The sequence below is a fragment of the Balaenoptera acutorostrata genome, chromosome 17 (assembly GCF_949987535.1).
Source record: "Balaenoptera acutorostrata chromosome 17, mBalAcu1.1, whole genome shotgun sequence".
Taxonomy (NCBI): domain Eukaryota; kingdom Metazoa; phylum Chordata; class Mammalia; order Artiodactyla; family Balaenopteridae; genus Balaenoptera; species Balaenoptera acutorostrata.
In genome coordinates, this window is record NC_080080.1 from 942,016 (window position 1) to 958,841 (window position 16,826).

General features: G+C 53.0%; 1 protein-coding gene across 1 annotated transcript; it reads left to right on the top strand.

The window, feature by feature from the left end:
- Window positions 1–381: 381 nt before the first annotated feature.
- CCDC166 (coiled-coil domain containing 166) lies at window positions 382–1,948 on the top strand. The gene is made up of 2 exons (XM_057531871.1): window positions 382–822; window positions 914–1,948. Exons 1-2 carry the CDS (start codon window positions 382–384, stop codon window positions 1,808–1,810), a joined length of 1,338 nt encoding a protein of 445 aa, XP_057387854.1. The 3' UTR covers window positions 1,811–1,948.
- Window positions 1,949–16,826: the final 14,878 nt, after the last annotated feature.

Genomic DNA, 16,826 nt, shown 5'->3' on the forward strand with positions numbered 1-16,826 from the left:
GACCTCTGCCGGACGCGCACACAGGCCGTCACACACAGACTTCCAGTGAGGGAGTTGTGGGGAACGGAGGAAGGGGAGTCGGGCCGTTGCGCAAGCAACGGGGCGGGAGTTGTGGAGGGCGACTAAGTTCTGTTTCCAGGGAGACCGTTCGGGCTGACTGCCAACACAGCTAAAGGTGGACAAACCCCGACGCACGGCCAAGGTCTGAAAGGAGCCCTCTAGTAAAGGTTGGCGACGATGCCCTGACCCTTGATTGACCCCAAACTCCTGATTCTGCCTCTCCCAACCTCGTGACCCTGAGACGCGTCGAACCCCGCCAGAATCTTCGGGCTGGTCGACGGGAAGGGCTGAGCTGGAGGAGCGGGCTGGAGGCCTCGACCCATGGTGCCCAAGAGGAAGCGCGGGCCGAGCGCCGGGCGCCGGTCTGGCGCGGCGGGAGAGGGCACCGAGCCGCCGCTGTCGGAGAGCGCTCAGTCCTTGCAGCGAAAATACAAACTGCTCTCGGAGCAGCTGGACGCCTGCGAGGAGCGCGTCGACCAGGCGCTGCAGGAGAACGCCTTCCTGGAGTGCGAGGCGCAGCGCCTGCGCGAGGAGAGCCGGCTCTACGCCAGCTACGTGAGCACGCGCGCGCAGCGCTGCGCCAACGCCATCGTCCGGCTGGAGGAGCAGAACCGCGCGGACCTGACGCAGATCCACCTGCAGCGCGCAGAGCTGGCGTCGCTCTACCGCGGGCGTGAGGAGGGGGTGCGCGCGCAGCTGCTGGAGATGGAGGCGCGCGCGGCGCAGGTGGCGCGACAGGTGCAGGAGCTGCAGCCCTACAAGGCCAGTGCGCGCCCCCGCGGGAGGGCCGGGCGCGGGCAGGGCGAGGTGGGTGCACGCCGCGGCCCGGCGCTAACCCGCGGCCCCGCCGCAGGAGCTGCAGCTGGAGCAGCTGGCCCGGATCCGGGCGCTGGAGCGCGAGCTGCTGCGTATGCGCGTGGAGCACATGCAGCTGCTCCACCGCGAGAAGCGGCGTTTCCTGGAGGACAAAGCAGCCTTCGAGCGCGAGGCGCGCCAGCGCGTGCAGTCCCTCGCGCGGCGCGCGGAGCGGGAGGCGGCGCGCGCGCTCATCGCGCACACACAGGCCATCAGAGGGGACAATGGGCGCCTGCGGCAGGAGCTGCTGCGGCTGCTCCGCCGGGCCCAGGTGCTGCACGAAACGCGGCGCCAGTTGCTGGAGCAGCGTGAGCAGCTGCGGCGCGAGCACGAGGACATGCGGGACCTGGCGCGCGTGCACAGCTGGCTGCGCCGGGGCCCCGAGGGCCCGCCGCTTTGGCAACCGCCGCTGGCCTCCTCGCACCCCGAGTCCTTCGCCTCCACCACGATCCAGTCGCGCGCGACCTCCCGGGTCGCATCAGTCTCGGCCTCCCGGAACCCGTCTCAGGTCTCGTGGCACGCGGCCTCTTGGGCCCCATCGTTGCTGTCGAAGCTCGCGGTTCCCTGGGTCCCGTCATTGGTCCCATCGCGTGTTGGCTCCAGGGTCCTGTCGCTGGCCCCTTCGAAGGCGGGATCACGGGTCCCATGCCAGGACCCATCGCGCGGGAGCTCCAGGGTCCCGTCCTTGACCCTCTCGCGCCCAGGCTCCCGAGTCCCGTCCCTGACCCCGTCACGCCTGGATTCCTGGGCCCCTTCTCGGTCCTCATTGTGTGCCGCCTCACAGAACACCACCCTCTCTGGGAAGTCCGTCCCCGGGTCGGGCTCTTCCCGTCTCCCAGTCGAAGGAGACCGTGAATGTGACGCTGCAGGCGAAGGCGCCTTGGGGAGATCCTGAACCTACCTGGAGGAAGGCCAATGAGGCCAGACGGTGCGGGGGAGACGGGGGTGCGCAGGACGCGGATTTGGTGAGTGGATTATCAATAAAGGTGTGACCCCTTCCACCCCTCTCCGCTCTGGCGCCGCCTGCTTCGCTGTCTAGCATTTCCGGCCGGCGCAGGGACCACTCATTATGGCTCCCAGTTTCCAAGCTGCAAGGTAGCTTGATCGTCCTGTGCCCCGTGTGTCTGCCAGGGTTGAGCATCCCTCAACCCCACAGCTGACCTCTGGCTCCTCTGGCAGGGGCAGAGGGAGTCGGCCACGCCATCGTCCTGCCCATGAGGGCTGACAGTCTGGTGGCGGAGATGGACATCACGGGCATAGACAGGTAGTATGAGAGCAGGAAGGGAGTCTGGCGGGCCAGGGAGGAGGTGGTCCACTGCGTGTGGCGGCCGGGAGGGCCAGCGTGGTTTGAGCTGCTCAAGAGAGCCATTGGGGGGGGGGGCGTGGGCTTTGTTCTGGCGCCATGGGGAGCCACGGGCGTTTTTATGTTTAACCTATTGGCTTTTTGTGTTTTTGTTTGTTTGTTTTTGCCACGCCCTGCGGCTTGTGGGATCCTAGTTCCCCGACCAGGGATTGAACCCTGGCCCTGGCAGTGAAAGTCCTAACCACTGGACCTCCAGGGAGTTCCGGGGGGGAGGGTAATTTTAAATTTTGATTTAGCTGTCAGTCCAAGCACACGGAGGCCGGTTAGTACGCTCTCCCTCACCTGTGGTTTGCATTCATCAACGGCTGCATTGGGGAGGTGGAGCGTGGGGGAGGCCAGGGCTGACACGCCACCGTGGCCCATGGACCTGGGCCCTGTGGAATGAGGAGTTCAGACCGCAGCTTTCAAACAGAGCCCCCCCAGCCCCCACCAACCTTGCCGTGGAAATTTAGTTAAATGTTCTGGTTCTGGGTTGGAAGTGCTGGTGGGCGGCTGGCAGCATCAAACACAAATTCTCTGAGAAGAGTTCACTTGAGGGACTTCCCTGGTGGCGCTGTGGTTAAGAATCCGCCTGCCAATGGAGGGGACACCAGTCAGAGCCCTGGTCCGGGAAGATCCCACATGCCGCGGAGCAACTAAGCCTGTGCGCCACAACTACTGAGCCCGTGAGCCACAACTACTGAAGTCTGCGTGCCTAGAGCCCGTGCTCTGCAACAAGAGAAGCCACCGTAACGAGAAGCCCGCACACTGCAACGAAGAGTAGCCCCACTCGCCCCAACTAGAGAAAGCCTGTGCGCAGCAACGAAGACCTAATGCAGCCAAAAATAAATAAATAAATCTATTTTAAAAAAATAAAATCTTGTTACCAATAGGTTCTTTTTTTTTTTTTTTTTACTCCATTGCGGTGTGTGGGCTTCTCATTGCGGTGGCTTCTCTTGTTGCGGAGCACAGGCTGTAGGCGCTCGGGCTTCAGTAGTTGTGGCACGTGGGCTCAGTAGTTGTGGCTCGCGGGCTCTAGAGCGCATGCTCAATAGTTGTGGCGCACAGGCTTAGTTGCTCCGTGGCATGTGGGATCTTCCCGGACCAGGGCTCGAACCCATGTCCCCTGCACTGGCAAGTGGATTCTTAACCACTGCACCACCAGGGAAGGCTTATAACAACATTTTAGTTTTGCCTGGACTTTTGTTAAACCACAAATTAGACATTGTTACTCTTTGTGAAAATTCATCCACTTGCATACTTACCATTTGGGACATATCTGTATGTACGTTATGCTTTGATAAAAAGTTCACTTTAAGAATCCTGTTGGGCTAGTTCTGGTAGTTTCTTCTTCCTTGCACAGCTTTCCAGCATCTCCCTCTTAACAAGCTGCTCAAACTCAGCCCTAGTCTGCCCAGCAGGCTGCCACCTGACGGTGCCTGTGGGGATGGAGGAGAGCGCCACCCCCTAGGCCCCGAGGCCTTGTTCATAATTGCCAAAACTTGGGAGCAACCCAGATGTCCTTCAGTAGGTGAGTAGATAAATACATGGTGGTCCATCCAGAAAATGAAATATTAATCAGCACTAAAAAGAAATGAGCCATCAGCCATGGAAAGACATGGAGGAACCTTAAATGCAAATCACTAAATGAAAGAAGCCAACCTAAAGAGGCTGCACATTGCATGATTCCGACTCTGTGACATTCTGGGAAAGGCAGAACCATGGCGACATTTAAAAGATCAGTGGTTGGACTTCCCTAGTGGCGCAGTGGTTAAGAATCCGCCTGCCAGTGCAGGGGACACGGGTTCCAGCCTTGGTCTGGGAAGATCCCACATGCTGTGGAGCAACTAACCCCGTGCGCTGCAACTGCTGAGCCTGCGAGCCACAACTACTGAAGCCCACGGGCCTAGAGCCCATGCTCCACAACAAGACAAGCCACTGCAATGAGGAGCCCACACACCGCAACGAAGAGTAGCCCCCGCTCGTCACAACTAGAGAAAGCCCGCACGCAGCAACGGAGACCCATTGCAGCCCAAAATAAATTTATTTTATTAAAAAAGTATTTAAAAAAAAAAAGAAAGAAGACAGAGACACAGAGGACCACACCTGTGTCAGCAGAGCCGAGGCTGGAGCCCTGTGGCCACGAGCCAAGGGGCGCCAAGGATGGCCAGCGCCACGGGGAGCTGGAGAGAGGGAGGCTTCAGAGGCAGCAAGGCCCGGCTGGTGCCTTGACCTCACACTCTGGCCTGTAGAGCTGAGACAGTAAGTTCTGTTGTCTTCAGCCACCCAGGTTGTGGCGCGTTGTTACGGCCGTCCCAGGAGACCGATAGAGCCCATGCGTGCACAGACATCAGGGCAGGAGGTGGCCTCCCATGGGACACGTGTCACGATGCTGTTAGAAGACTAGGGACGCGGAAGGGCCACAAGAGATGGACAAAAGCACCCGTAGAAGGACGTGGAGAGTACGAGTCCATTATTTTGAGGACAAGAAACCAAAACCATGTGCTTATTTTCACAGCACAGGACAGGCGCTTGAGGACACACTCTGCCATCAGCAGACTATCCCTCGGGCCAGGTGAGGGGATCTTTCGCTCTTTGCTGTTTCCCAAAGGGATATACTTCATTTAGTGTGAGGCTCATGTTGACCCCTAACTTGGAATAAATCTCACTAAAACAATACGACTTGGCTCGCTTTTCTAGACAAAAGTTGCCTGATTTATCGGTCAAGGGAGCCAGGACCTCACCCCTCTCCCCAGGGTGAACGTCCACAGGAACTCCTGGGGAGGGGGTCCAGCGGGTCATGAAGGACAGGGACGAAGCAGCCACGGCCCACCAGCTTGGGTTTTCTGGGCCCAAATGGGAGGTGTGGGGTGCTCTGCTCTGCGGGCCAGGTCCCGCGGCAGCTGCTCAGGGACAGATCGCACGTGGTGGGCGCACCGGGGAGAAGCTGGGCGGAGAGGGTGGGCGCCTCGGGCACCGGGGGCACATCCGCCCCCCTCCACCAGCCATGGGACAGCCCGCTGCTGAGAAGGCTGGTGCTTCCTAAGGACACCTGCCCCTGGGGACGTGGGGACAGGGAGCTGAGGTGCAGACCTTACTGTGCCTTCACGTTACTTCACCACCACGCTTCTCCCCCCAGCGTGCCGCATCCAGCAAAGGGTTCTCAGGGAGCCGCGCACAAGGACACAAGGAAGCAGCTGTGTCCCTGCCGTCTGCCCGCTGCCACTCCCTCAAAGGGTTCGCCGCCAGGGCCTGCCCAGCCGGGCACAGAGGGAACTGCAGGCTGGGACAAACCAGCCAGCAAGGGGAGCCGGATGTACCACTGTTCAGCAGCCACTAAGCGCAGGGTGACCCACTGGTACCACTCGATAATCGTCATCAGATGGAATGTAGTTAATTGCACAGTTCTGTGTCGTTCACACTTAATTCCACACAATGGCATCACGAGGTGAAAGCATCACAAAGGAGTAAAAACCAGAAACAGGTGACCCGGACGCATGGCCAGCTGGCCCGCAGGACAAGGCTCGAGTCTTTGTAGCGCTTATTGCCCAAAGACCCAAGACAGGCCATCCCAACTTGCACTCAGAGGCCATCTGAAGGCCTCCACAACTCCACACGTGGGGTGGGAACAAACCGGGCACTTCCCTGCTCACAGCTCTGAGCTGGAAGAAAAATATAAGCACGGGCACAAAAGTTTGGATTTTATAAATAAGAAAAGCCACTTGGATGTTCCAAAGGGCACATTTCTATTTATTCCAGGGGCCGTGGGCCCCGTGCCCTTAAGGCCTCACTGGCCGTGACGGGGCCAGCCTGAAGGAGCAAGGCCCTTCCCCAGCTGCTCTGTGGGCAGGACTGACCCAGAGAAGCTTCTGCTGTAAACTGAATTGTATCCCCCCTCCCGAATCCTGTGTTGAAACCCTAACCCCAGTGTGGTGCTGTTTGGAGGTGGGGCCTCTGGGAGGTGATGAGGTGAGATGAGGTTGTCGGGTGGGGCCGTGTCGTGGGATTAGAGCCCTTATAAAAGGAAGAGACACCAGCGCGCTCTCTCCCTTCCCCACGTGAGCGCACAGTGCGAGGGCGCCCATCTGCAAGCTGGGAGGTGGGTCCTTGTCAGAACCGGCCACCTGATCTCCGACTTCCAGCCTCCACAACTGTGAGAAATAAACTTCCACCGTTTCAGCCTCCTGGTCTGTGGTGTGTTGCTATGGCAGCCCGAGCAGACTGACACAGCTTCGTACCTTGATAACTTAATGGCTGTTTTCACCCATCTTCAGTATGTATTGATGAACTTAGAATATAAATATCCTGTAAAATAAGAAAAACAATGTGGGAAAGTTCCAAACATACTCATCGCTTAGCTTCAACAACTCATTTTGCCGATACTGTTTTGTCTTTCTTCTTTTTATTCGAATTTTAAAGCAAATCCCATACATGATGCCATTTCACCCATAAATTTGTCAGAATGCATCCTTCTTGAGGACTTTTAAAAACAGAACCGCCCTGTCATTATCACAGCAAACTCCTAATACCACCTAATACCCTGTCCATGTTCAAATTTCCATGATTGTCTCAAAAAAGCCTTTTTACAACTGGCTTGCTCAAATCGGGGTCAGGTGGTCCCTCAGTGCAATGCCTCTGGGGCTCTGCTAGCTCCTCACAGCCCCCCACGTTTTCCTCTCTGGAATTCAGACAAAAATTAAAATCCTTCACCAAGCCTTTGGATAACCTGAAATAGCGTTCCCACGAGCAAGGGGCACTGGTGTTCTGCCCAGTGACCAAGTCTCCAAGAGCGAACCGGTGCCCTAGAGAAGCCCACTCCGCGGTTTTTACTTCGGGGCTGGGCAAGCAAAGGCGCCTGGAGTCTGGAACAAAGAGGTCGCCTCTCCCCCCAAGTCTCCCTGATGTGAACATGGCCAGAGGAACCCCACGCACGCCTCCACTTCCCCTCTCCTGTGGGTCCCCCGATGCCTCGTCAGGAAGCCCAGGTGGCGGACGCCCTTCCCGCAGCGGCTCCGGTGGGTGCTGAGGCCCTCGGGCCCGCAGAGCCTTGCCGCACAGGGTGCACGTGGGCGGGAGGCCTTCCCGCCGCCGTCGCCACGCGGGTGAGGCTTGCGCTCCGAGCAGACCTGGCGATGCGGGCCCAGGCGGCCTCTCAGGCTGAAGGCCTGTCCGCACACCTCGCAGCCGAAGGGCTGCTCGCTTCTGTAGTTCCTCTGGTGTCGCAGAAGGTCCGGGACCCGCCTGAAGGTCCGGCCGCATTGGAAACGCTCGAAGACCTTGGTTCCCGTGTGACCGTCTGGGGAGCAGCGAGCAGCTGTGACAGCTCAGGACTGTCCCACACGTGTCGTAGATGCCGGCGGCCCCTGCGCCCCACACGCCCTGCACCCGACTCCCGGCCCAGAGCAAAGCCCCTCGGAAGCCAGCTCCCGCCACTCCCCACCCCACCCCTGGCTCGAGGGCTGCCAGAAGCGATTACAGTGTCTCCCCCGGTAAAGGGCCTCCCTTGCCCGGTGGAGGAAACAGGCACTTATACAGGCTGGCGGTGAGACAGGAGAAAAGCCACACAACATGTCTTATCAGCTCACTCCCATCTAATTAGGGATTCACTCCGAGAAAGTGGCCCAGCAGTGAGAAAGCAGCACACAGATGAGCTAAAACTATAAATGGTGGAAAGCTGAAAATGAACTCAAATGCTCACCCAGATGAGGTCACGGCTAGGTCAACGCTGGTGTTATCCACAGGAGGGAAGGCTGTAACACTGGGCGTTGACCTAAACAGCCGGCTAGTACCTTACATACTTGTGTTTACACAGGAACAAAGACACCAGTCAGGATAGAGACTGTGCTCTCTGTTCTCCTAACCAGGCCCGGCTCCTGGGTTGGGGGAGGGTGCCGGGGACAGAGACCCACGTCCTTCAGAACCACTCACCCTCGGCTTCCCTCCAACCTGGCACCCGAGACCCTCTCTGTCTTGGGGCTCCACACAACCCAGTGTCTGCCCAGCTGGTCTCATTTCCACACGTCTGCGTGATCTCACTTCTGAGGGAATCTGAAATGAAAAACGAAAGACCACCACCACAGTCACCACCTCACGTAAGGGAGGGAGGCGCCCTCACCGTCCCTGGGACGAGCACAAGGAATAAGGCACCTGCCCACGGCCACGCACGAAGCCCCTCAGAGCAGGGCTCAGGCCCTGTGACCTCATCCCGGGCGTGCGCCTGCCGGGGCGGCCGCGAGGTTGGAGCACCCACACCCTCTCAGGCCCCCCGCCGCGCACACCCACGGCGCCCGCCGGCTCGGCACTCAGCAGAGCAGCGCCCCGTGCAGGGGTGGGGTGCCAGCCCGGGTTTCCAGGGTCCGATCACACAGCAGCTCCTGCCCACGGTCCCAATGGGAGAGGAGAACGCCATTGGTGGGTGCTGGGCGCTGAGCTCACCTGGGAGCTGAGGGAGGCCCTGGGGGCCCCTCCGCACTTCCTGAAACGCGGGTCTCTCCCGCCCCGCAACCCGCGGCTCACCCCACTGTTCCAGGCGAGAGACGCGGCCAGGCACGTGGCCACAAAATCCTCCAAGGAGAGAAAAGGTGCGGTTTTCTGTACAGAAGACAAAGCGAGGGTGCAGGCCAGCCCTTGGGGCAACGTCCAGGAAACCCCCCCAAAGCAGAGAAGACAGACAGGGAGGAGGGAGCCAGGGCCAAACCGTGACAGGCTCTCCCCACCCTCCTTGCTGGCGGGGCCAGGTCTAACAGTGGACGGGTCTGAGGAAGGAAGAGTGGGCTGCCTCCAGGGCAGCACGAAGAATGCCCTTGGCCAGACTTGGTGCAGGACGGCCCCTCCACAGCCACAGGACAAGAGCTCCAGCTCCCACACCCCATTAGCCTGAACTCGAGGCCCTGGCGCCGTCGAGGGACTGGACAGGCTCTGCAGGCCGAATTCAGCCGAGCTCCTGAAATGGCCAGCATCACATCCCGGCCCAGCACCCTCTGGCCGGGGTCCGCACACTGCCACTCTTCCCTTGAGAAGTGTATGGCCACCTGCAACACAAACAGCTCCCCGCCAGGAGCAGGACGTCAGACCTGGCCGCTCCTGAGGCTGCAGGGCAGTGGGAAATGGAGAGAAGCTGAAACGCACGTGTCTGGAAGAAAAGGCGGGGGGCCAGGGGGTCTCAAAGGAGGAAAAACCTCAAAAGGCCTGAAGCTGAGGCTCAAGGGAAGGCTCCTGTCATGGACTGAATGTCTGTGTCCCTCAGATTCATCTGCAGGAGCCCTAACTCCCAGTATGGCTGCAGTTGAAGGTGGGGCCTCTAGGGAAGTATTTAAGGTTAAAATAGGTCATAGGGTGGGGCCCTGATCCGATAGGATTAGTGTCCTCGTAAGAAGAGACACCAGAGCGTTCTTGCACCCTCTTCCTCTCTCTCTCCTTCTACAAGCCAGGAAGTGGGCCCTCACCAGAACCAACCATGCCAGCACCCTGATCTGGGACTTCCAGCCTCCAGACTGTGAGAAATCAACCAATAAATGCGTGTGTGCTGAGTTATGGCAGCTTTAGCAGACTAAGTACCTAGAGAAGCAAGTGTATTTTCATGTTTTCTATAACATCCACTACGGTCTTAATGTAAATGAATCACATTCCCCCCACTCCATAAGACAGATCTGGCAGGCAGGCAGGCAGTCACAGACCTCTGAAGCCACCATAGTGGACCAGTCTCATGGGTGGGCTGGGGGCTGGGGCCCTGGTCAGCCTGCAGGGCACAGGGAGGTGGTGCTCACCTGGGACACATCCGCGGGAACAGCAGAGGCCTCTGGGGAGGCGTGTGGGCCCCTCCGGGGAAAGGCAGGTGCTGAGGGCTGATCTGTGAGACAAAGAAAGTGAGTGAGAGCTGCAGCCCAGAAGCCCCCACCTGACCCCAAGAGCCCTGAACCTTCTCAGTGGACCAAGGGGGATTCAGGAAAAACCAGTGACACAAGCCCATGCACGCTCCATAATGGAAGGGGAATTTGGGGGTCAGGTGGGGGCCAGCATCACTGTAAGGAAACCACTGGGTGCCCTGCATCCCCCACCCCCAGACACATGGACCCTGACATTCCAGAGAGCAAGCCACAGGCTGTCACCAAATGGTGGCGAGACCATCATTTATGGCTGAAAACCAGCAGCTTAGCCGCAGACAAGTGACTGGACAGTTGGGGGCTAAACCCCACCCTAGGTGCTTCCCCAGGAGACAGGACCAGGATGGCCCATGCCTGCAGCAGTGCACACATGAACGTTCTCGGGCACATTCCCCTGAATCAAATTCTTCCACCAGAGCTTCATTATTCTTCACCAAGTTTTGGGAATAAGCCGCAAGCTCCCCTAAACTGTGCAGACATGGTCTGCTCAGATCCTACTTCTGCCCCCAGGTTTGTTCACAACCACCCTCCTCAGGATCCCAAAGTCTCCGGCCACAGTGAGTGCCTGTGTCTTTCCTGGGTGAAGTGCGGAGCCCCGAGATGCAGAAGAGGACAGTTCCCAAGACACCCAGAGAAAGGGGCCTGCTGGACAAAGATGCCTAGTTCCCCACATCAGAGATGAAAGAACAAGGTCACACTATAGATCCTACAGATGTGAAAAGTATCATTACTTCCACTATGACCAACTCTATGCCAACAAGTTCTGCAACTGAGATGAAATTGACAAATTCCCTTATAAACACAACGTTATGAAACTTACAAAAAACAGGAAAAAACCCTGTCACAGAGAAAATACCAGACCCAGCTGATTCAGTGGTCAACTCCACCAAATCCTTAAGGAAGCCTATACCAATCTCAGAAGCCTGTAGGAGAATGACGAAGAGCAAACCTTTTCCAGCCTGTGTCAAGAAGCCAGCAAAGCCTCGACACAAAAACCTGATAAAGACATCATAAGATAAGAAGCGTACAGGCCAGTATCTCTCATAAGCAGACACAGAAATGCTTAACAAAACATTAGGAAGCCCAGTACAGCAATTTACTGAAAGAGCTCTGTGTCATGACCAAGTTTATGCCCAGAACACAAGGTTGGTTTGCTCTCCATTCCCGGGAGTGAGGGACGCCAGGGCTGGAAAGATTCAGAGAGCTTCCAGGTTGGTGAACACGTGGAGATTTGAGAAGAGTGCAGTGTTTAGAGAGACCTTGGAAGCTCCGGGCCCTTTCCCCATACTTTTCCTATGCAACTTCCCCCTGCTGTTCCTAAGCCTTATCCTTTTATCATGAACCAGTGATCCAGTAAGTAAAATGTTTCTCTGAGTCTGTGAACTGCTCTAGCAAACCAATCAAACCCAAGGCAGAGGCTGTGGGAACCTGCAGATCTATAGCCAGTCAGTCAGAATCACTGGTGGCAACCTGGACTTGAGATTGGTGTCTGAAGTGTGGGGAGAGGGGCAGTCTTGTGGGACTGAGCCCTTAACCTGTGGGATCTGATATTATCTCCAGGTAGAGATGGTCATAATTCAGTTCGCTGCTTGGTGGTGTGGGAACAAACCACACATCCGACCTAGGAATATATTTAACAAAGGATGTACAAGTCTTCTACTCTCAGAATTAAAAAACAATGCTGAGCAAACTAAGTTGGAAATAAATTGAGCGATATCCCCTGTTTATGGGTATTAAGTTTTCAATTCTCCCTAAACTGATCTAGAAATTCAACACCACTCCAAGCAAAATCACAGCAGTTGTTTTGGGGTTTTGTTTGTTTGTTTGTAGAAACAGACAGGGTGATAATAAAATTTATATGGAAAAGCAAATGACCTCAAATAACCCACCTTGAAGAACAAAGTTGGAAGACTTACACTCCTTGATTCTAAGACTAACTACAGTAAGGCAGTGTAGTACTGGCACAAGCATAGACATATAGATCAATGGAACAGCAGAGATTGCAGAAACAGACCCACACATACAGTTCAGTGTTTCATGACAAGGGCATCAATGTAATTCAAAGGGTAAAAGTTGTTATTTTTTTTCAATTAATGGTGCCAGAACAATAAGGGGAAAAATTAACCTTAACACGCCCTACCTAACACCATACCCAAAACTAATTCAAGGTCGATCTTGGGCCTAAATGTGAACACTGAAACTATAAAGCTTCTAGAAGAAAAAAATTGAAGAATATTTTCATAATCTTGGGGTAAGCAGAGATTTCATTGGTGAGACCCCAAAAGCACTCACCTTAAAATTTTTAAATTCATAAATTGGACTTTATCAAAATTAAAAGTTTCTGCTTGTCAAAAGACAGTTAAGAAATAAAAAGGCAAGCCACGGACTGGGAGAAAATATTCCCAATATATATATCTGACAAAAGACTCATATCCAGAACTAGAACTCTCACAAACCAATAAGAAAAAGAAAAATGAAGCTCAAAATGGGAAGAATGTTTGGACTCTTCCACTAATAGATATACATGGTCTACAAACACATGAACAGGTGCACTGGGCACAGGTGTCATGGGCAGCGCTTAGCATGAGAGCCTGAGCTCCTCCACCCACTAATAATGATCACAGCGATAAATAAGAAGAGCTCCCTGCACTGGGCATCCACTATGGACTATAAATGGGCTGGAGTTGGCCAGCTGGAAAGCAGAGAGTAAGGGGGAGAACTGTATGAGATATTGCTACCGAACCAGACTTGGGTCTGTTCGCCTGTGCGCAGTAAAGCCAATCTACTGACACTGGGTTGCGGGGAAGGAAAGTACAGCATTTATTGCAGGCACCAAGCAATGAGAACGGACAGCTCATGCTCAAAAGACCTGAACTCTCTGACGGCTTTCAGGGAAGGGGTCTTAAAAGCAGTGTGAGAGAGGGGGGCTGCAGGGTGTGTGATCAGCTTGTGCATAATTCTTGGATTGGTTGGCATCCAGGTGAAGTTTCAAGCATCATCAACCTTCTGGTTTCAAGCAGTCTAGGGTCTATGTTCTTGCAATCAGCAGTTTTCATCTGGTGGGTTGGCTTCCTGTAAATACAACTTAGGAATGCGTGTCAGGCCTTTATCGCTTTCAGGGAACTGGGAGTTTGGTGATTCTGCTACGTGGCAGATTTATAGTCTAAATTGTTACCAGCGCCCCAGCCCAACAGCTATTCCTTGTTTCTACATCTTCACATTTCCCAATCATTAACTCTTGAGCCAGCCTTTTACTTCAAAAGACAAGGACACAGGGGCTTGTATACCATTTCAATATGGCCAGAGAAGCGGGCAAGGGCTGGAGTACCCAAGGCATCCTGGGCCATGGCTATACAAGAAAGGCAGGGACGGTCTAATACCTCACCTCTGTGATCTGGTACACTTCTGAAAGACCCCCCCACTGCGGTGAGCCAATCAGAAGGCGGCAGGACAAGACCGGGTCGGGGAGACAGGGAGACGACCACCGACCACTGAGGTGGTCGAGGGGAGAGATGAAGGGGGCCGGGACGTACACGTGGAGGGTGGGAACGGAGAGGCGGGAATGACTCAAGGCCACCACGGAGCTAGAACGCCAAACAATTTGCGTGATGGTCTGGGGCAGGAGGACGCGGCTCCCACCTGCGGAGGAGCCCCGAGCGGGATGTTTTTGATACTAAGCCGGCAGCTGGGCACAGTGTCTGGCTCCCACCGGAGCGATCCAGGCTGGACTCGCAGACGTGGAGGGCGCCCACGACCACGGACGGGGCCGCGCGGGGAGGGCGCAGCCGGAAGAGGAAACGGGTCCGAGGCGGAGGACGCGCTGGGAGGGGCCTGAGGCGGGCGGGCGCGCCCACGCTGACCGGCAGGTGGGCCCCTGCAGGTAAGCCTAACCGTACCTCCACGAGCACGGGATCGGGAACAGCCGCGGCGGGAGAGCGAGAAGAAAACTTCCCAGCGGAAGTGCTTCTCCTGCCGCCGGAAGCTGCGCTTCCGCCCCTCTAGGAGTTCGTCTCGGTGGCGGAGGGCCCTGGGGCCGCCCGGCCCGACCCCGCCCACACTCCCGGGCCGCAGGAATAATAATAAAAACACAATACGTCAGTCTGTGGAATGCAGCTAAAGCAGTGTTTAGAGGAAAATTACTGGCTTTAAATGTTTACATCAGAAAAGAAGTAAGGTCTAAAACTAATAACCTAAGCTTCCACTTCAATAAACCAGAAAAGGGAAGGGAATCTAGCTCAAAGTAGAAGGAAAGGAATAAAATGGTTCAATTTCAGTGAAATAAGAAACAAACAATAGAGAAAATCAAGGAAAACGAAAGCTGCTTCTTTGAAAGGACTAATAACCTTGGTAAATCTGTAGCTAGACTGATCAGAAAAGCAGAAGGAAGACACAAATCACCAATACCAGGAAGAAAAGAGGAGACATCATTTTAAATATAACTCATTAAGATAGAATGTAAAATACAATGCACAAAAGCAATGAAATGTTTCAACAACCTTATGCCAACGCCTCAGTTATATTAGATGAAATAAGTAATTCCTTGAAAGATACAAGTTACCAAATTGGCACAAGAAGAAATAGAAAAATCTGAGTAGTGCTATATCTATTACAGAAATTGAATTTGTAATTTTCCCACAAAGAACTCCCCAGGGTTTCACTGGTGAAATGTATCAAAGGTCTAAGGAAGAAATAATGTCGTTATACAAACAACTTCAGAAAATAGACGTGGGGAGACTAATTCACAACTCTTTGAGAGCAATGCTACCATGATATCAAAACAAGACGAGACGTCCTCTCACTTCTAATGAAAATTGTATAAGATGCCCAGCAATAAAGCAAGAAAAAGGAGCAAAGTCTATACAAACTAGAAAGGCAGAAGTAAAATTCTTTGATTATCTACATAGAAAATGCTGAAGAATCTAGAAAAAAGCTACTGGAACCAATAAGTGAATTCATCTAGGTTGCTAGATACAAGGTCAATTAACAAAAATCAAATGTATTTCTACACACTGGCAATGACAATTGGAAAAGACTTTAAAAAAACCAAGACAGAAATCAAAAAGCGTAAAATATAAAAATTTTTGGTAAATTAGACTTAATCAAAAAAATTTTTAATCTGATCTTCAAAAGACATCATTAAGAAAATTAAAAGGTAAGCCAGGAACTTGCTGTCGGCCTTTGGCTGCTTCATCACCGCCGCCTTCAAAGACCGCAGCGAGTCTCGTGCATCACGCTGAAAAACGTAGAAGACGTCACGTTTTTGAAAGATATGAAAAAAATATTTTTTCTTTGACAATGGAAATGGTCTCAAGGGGAACAAGAATGTCACTTTAACCCTATCTTGGAAAGTTGTACCAAATGCTGGCTGGAACTCTACCTCGTTTGACAGGATCAGGACATGTATCTGTCCCATTTCCAGATACATATGAAATAACAAAGTTATTAAATTCTTCTGAATTTGAAACAACATATTTTTACACCTAAGGAATTGTATCTCATTTATCTCTTCCCTTGCAGCATCTTCATCTGTTTTTTGGTTGTTAATTTCTTTCTTTTCTTTTTGGTGTAATAATGAACATCAAAAGGCATATTTGAGGGGAAAGGTTAATGTGCTACTTAAACTTAATTTTACAAGCAAAAACAAAGGCCACCAGAGTGGAGTATTACAAGAATAAGACAACCACATAGTAAGGATTTATAAAATATTTATATTTCAAGTATTCCCCATATTTCCATTATTCTTTATGTAATATGAAGTGAGCACAAAGGGTAGTTAAAACTTTCAGGTGCCTGTGGAGTTATAAGAACTCTATTTATGCTTTGCATTTATGCAAGTTCACATTGGATGTGATTTAGAAGCAGACATTCTCTTTTATCTTTTAGGGTATGTCTGAATACTGGAAAAATTAATACAGTTATTGGTGAGAAGCCTGGTTATAGCCAAAAGTGATGAGATTTTATGCCATTTGTCTTAGGAATGCCCACAATGCTTGTTTTTCTTACAGGTGACTAGCAACTTTCTCCACTAAAGACTAAATACCACATTGTATGCTGTAAACCACTCCAAATCATTTTAAAGTCTCTTAAGTCCAAAAAAAAAAAAAAAGTTAAGCGCAAGACTAAAAGGAAGTATTCATAATAAGTATATGTTTTGGGGAATTCCCTGGCGGTCCAGTGGTTAGGACTCAGCGCTTTCACTGCCGAGGGTCCGAGTTCAATCCCTGGTCGGGGAACTAAGATCCCACAGCCATGTGGTGCGACCATAAATATATAAATAAATACATGTTTGGGAAGGGACTTTGACCTAGAATATAAAAAAGACTCTCATAAGTAAATAAGACAAACCACCCAATTTTAAAATGGGCAAAAGATGTGAACAGACACATCACAAAAAATGATACAGATGCTCAGCATCATCATCCAGCAGGAAAATATAAATTAGAAGCATAAAGAGACATTGCTATATGCCACTGGAGCGGATTAGGGTTTGGGGCCGTGACAATACCACATGTTGGTATGGATGTGGACCAATGGAACCCTGCCAGTGCAGGAGTGTAAAAGTCTACAATCACGATGAAGAACTTTTTGGCAATTTCTCATAAAGTTAAAATTCACGTATCTTATAATCCAGCAATTAAATTCCTAGGCATTTACCCAAGTGAAATAAAGAGGCACGTCCAAATAAA

Coding starts and splice junctions, on each gene's coding strand:
- CCDC166 (XM_057531871.1), top strand. CDS start 382: ATGGTGCCCAAGAGGAAGCGCGGGCCGAGCGCCGGGCGCCGGTCTGGC. Junction 823..913: donor AGGAGCTGCAGCCCTACAAG/GCCAGTGCGCGC, acceptor GCCCCGCCGCAG/GAGCTGCAGCTGGAGCAGCT.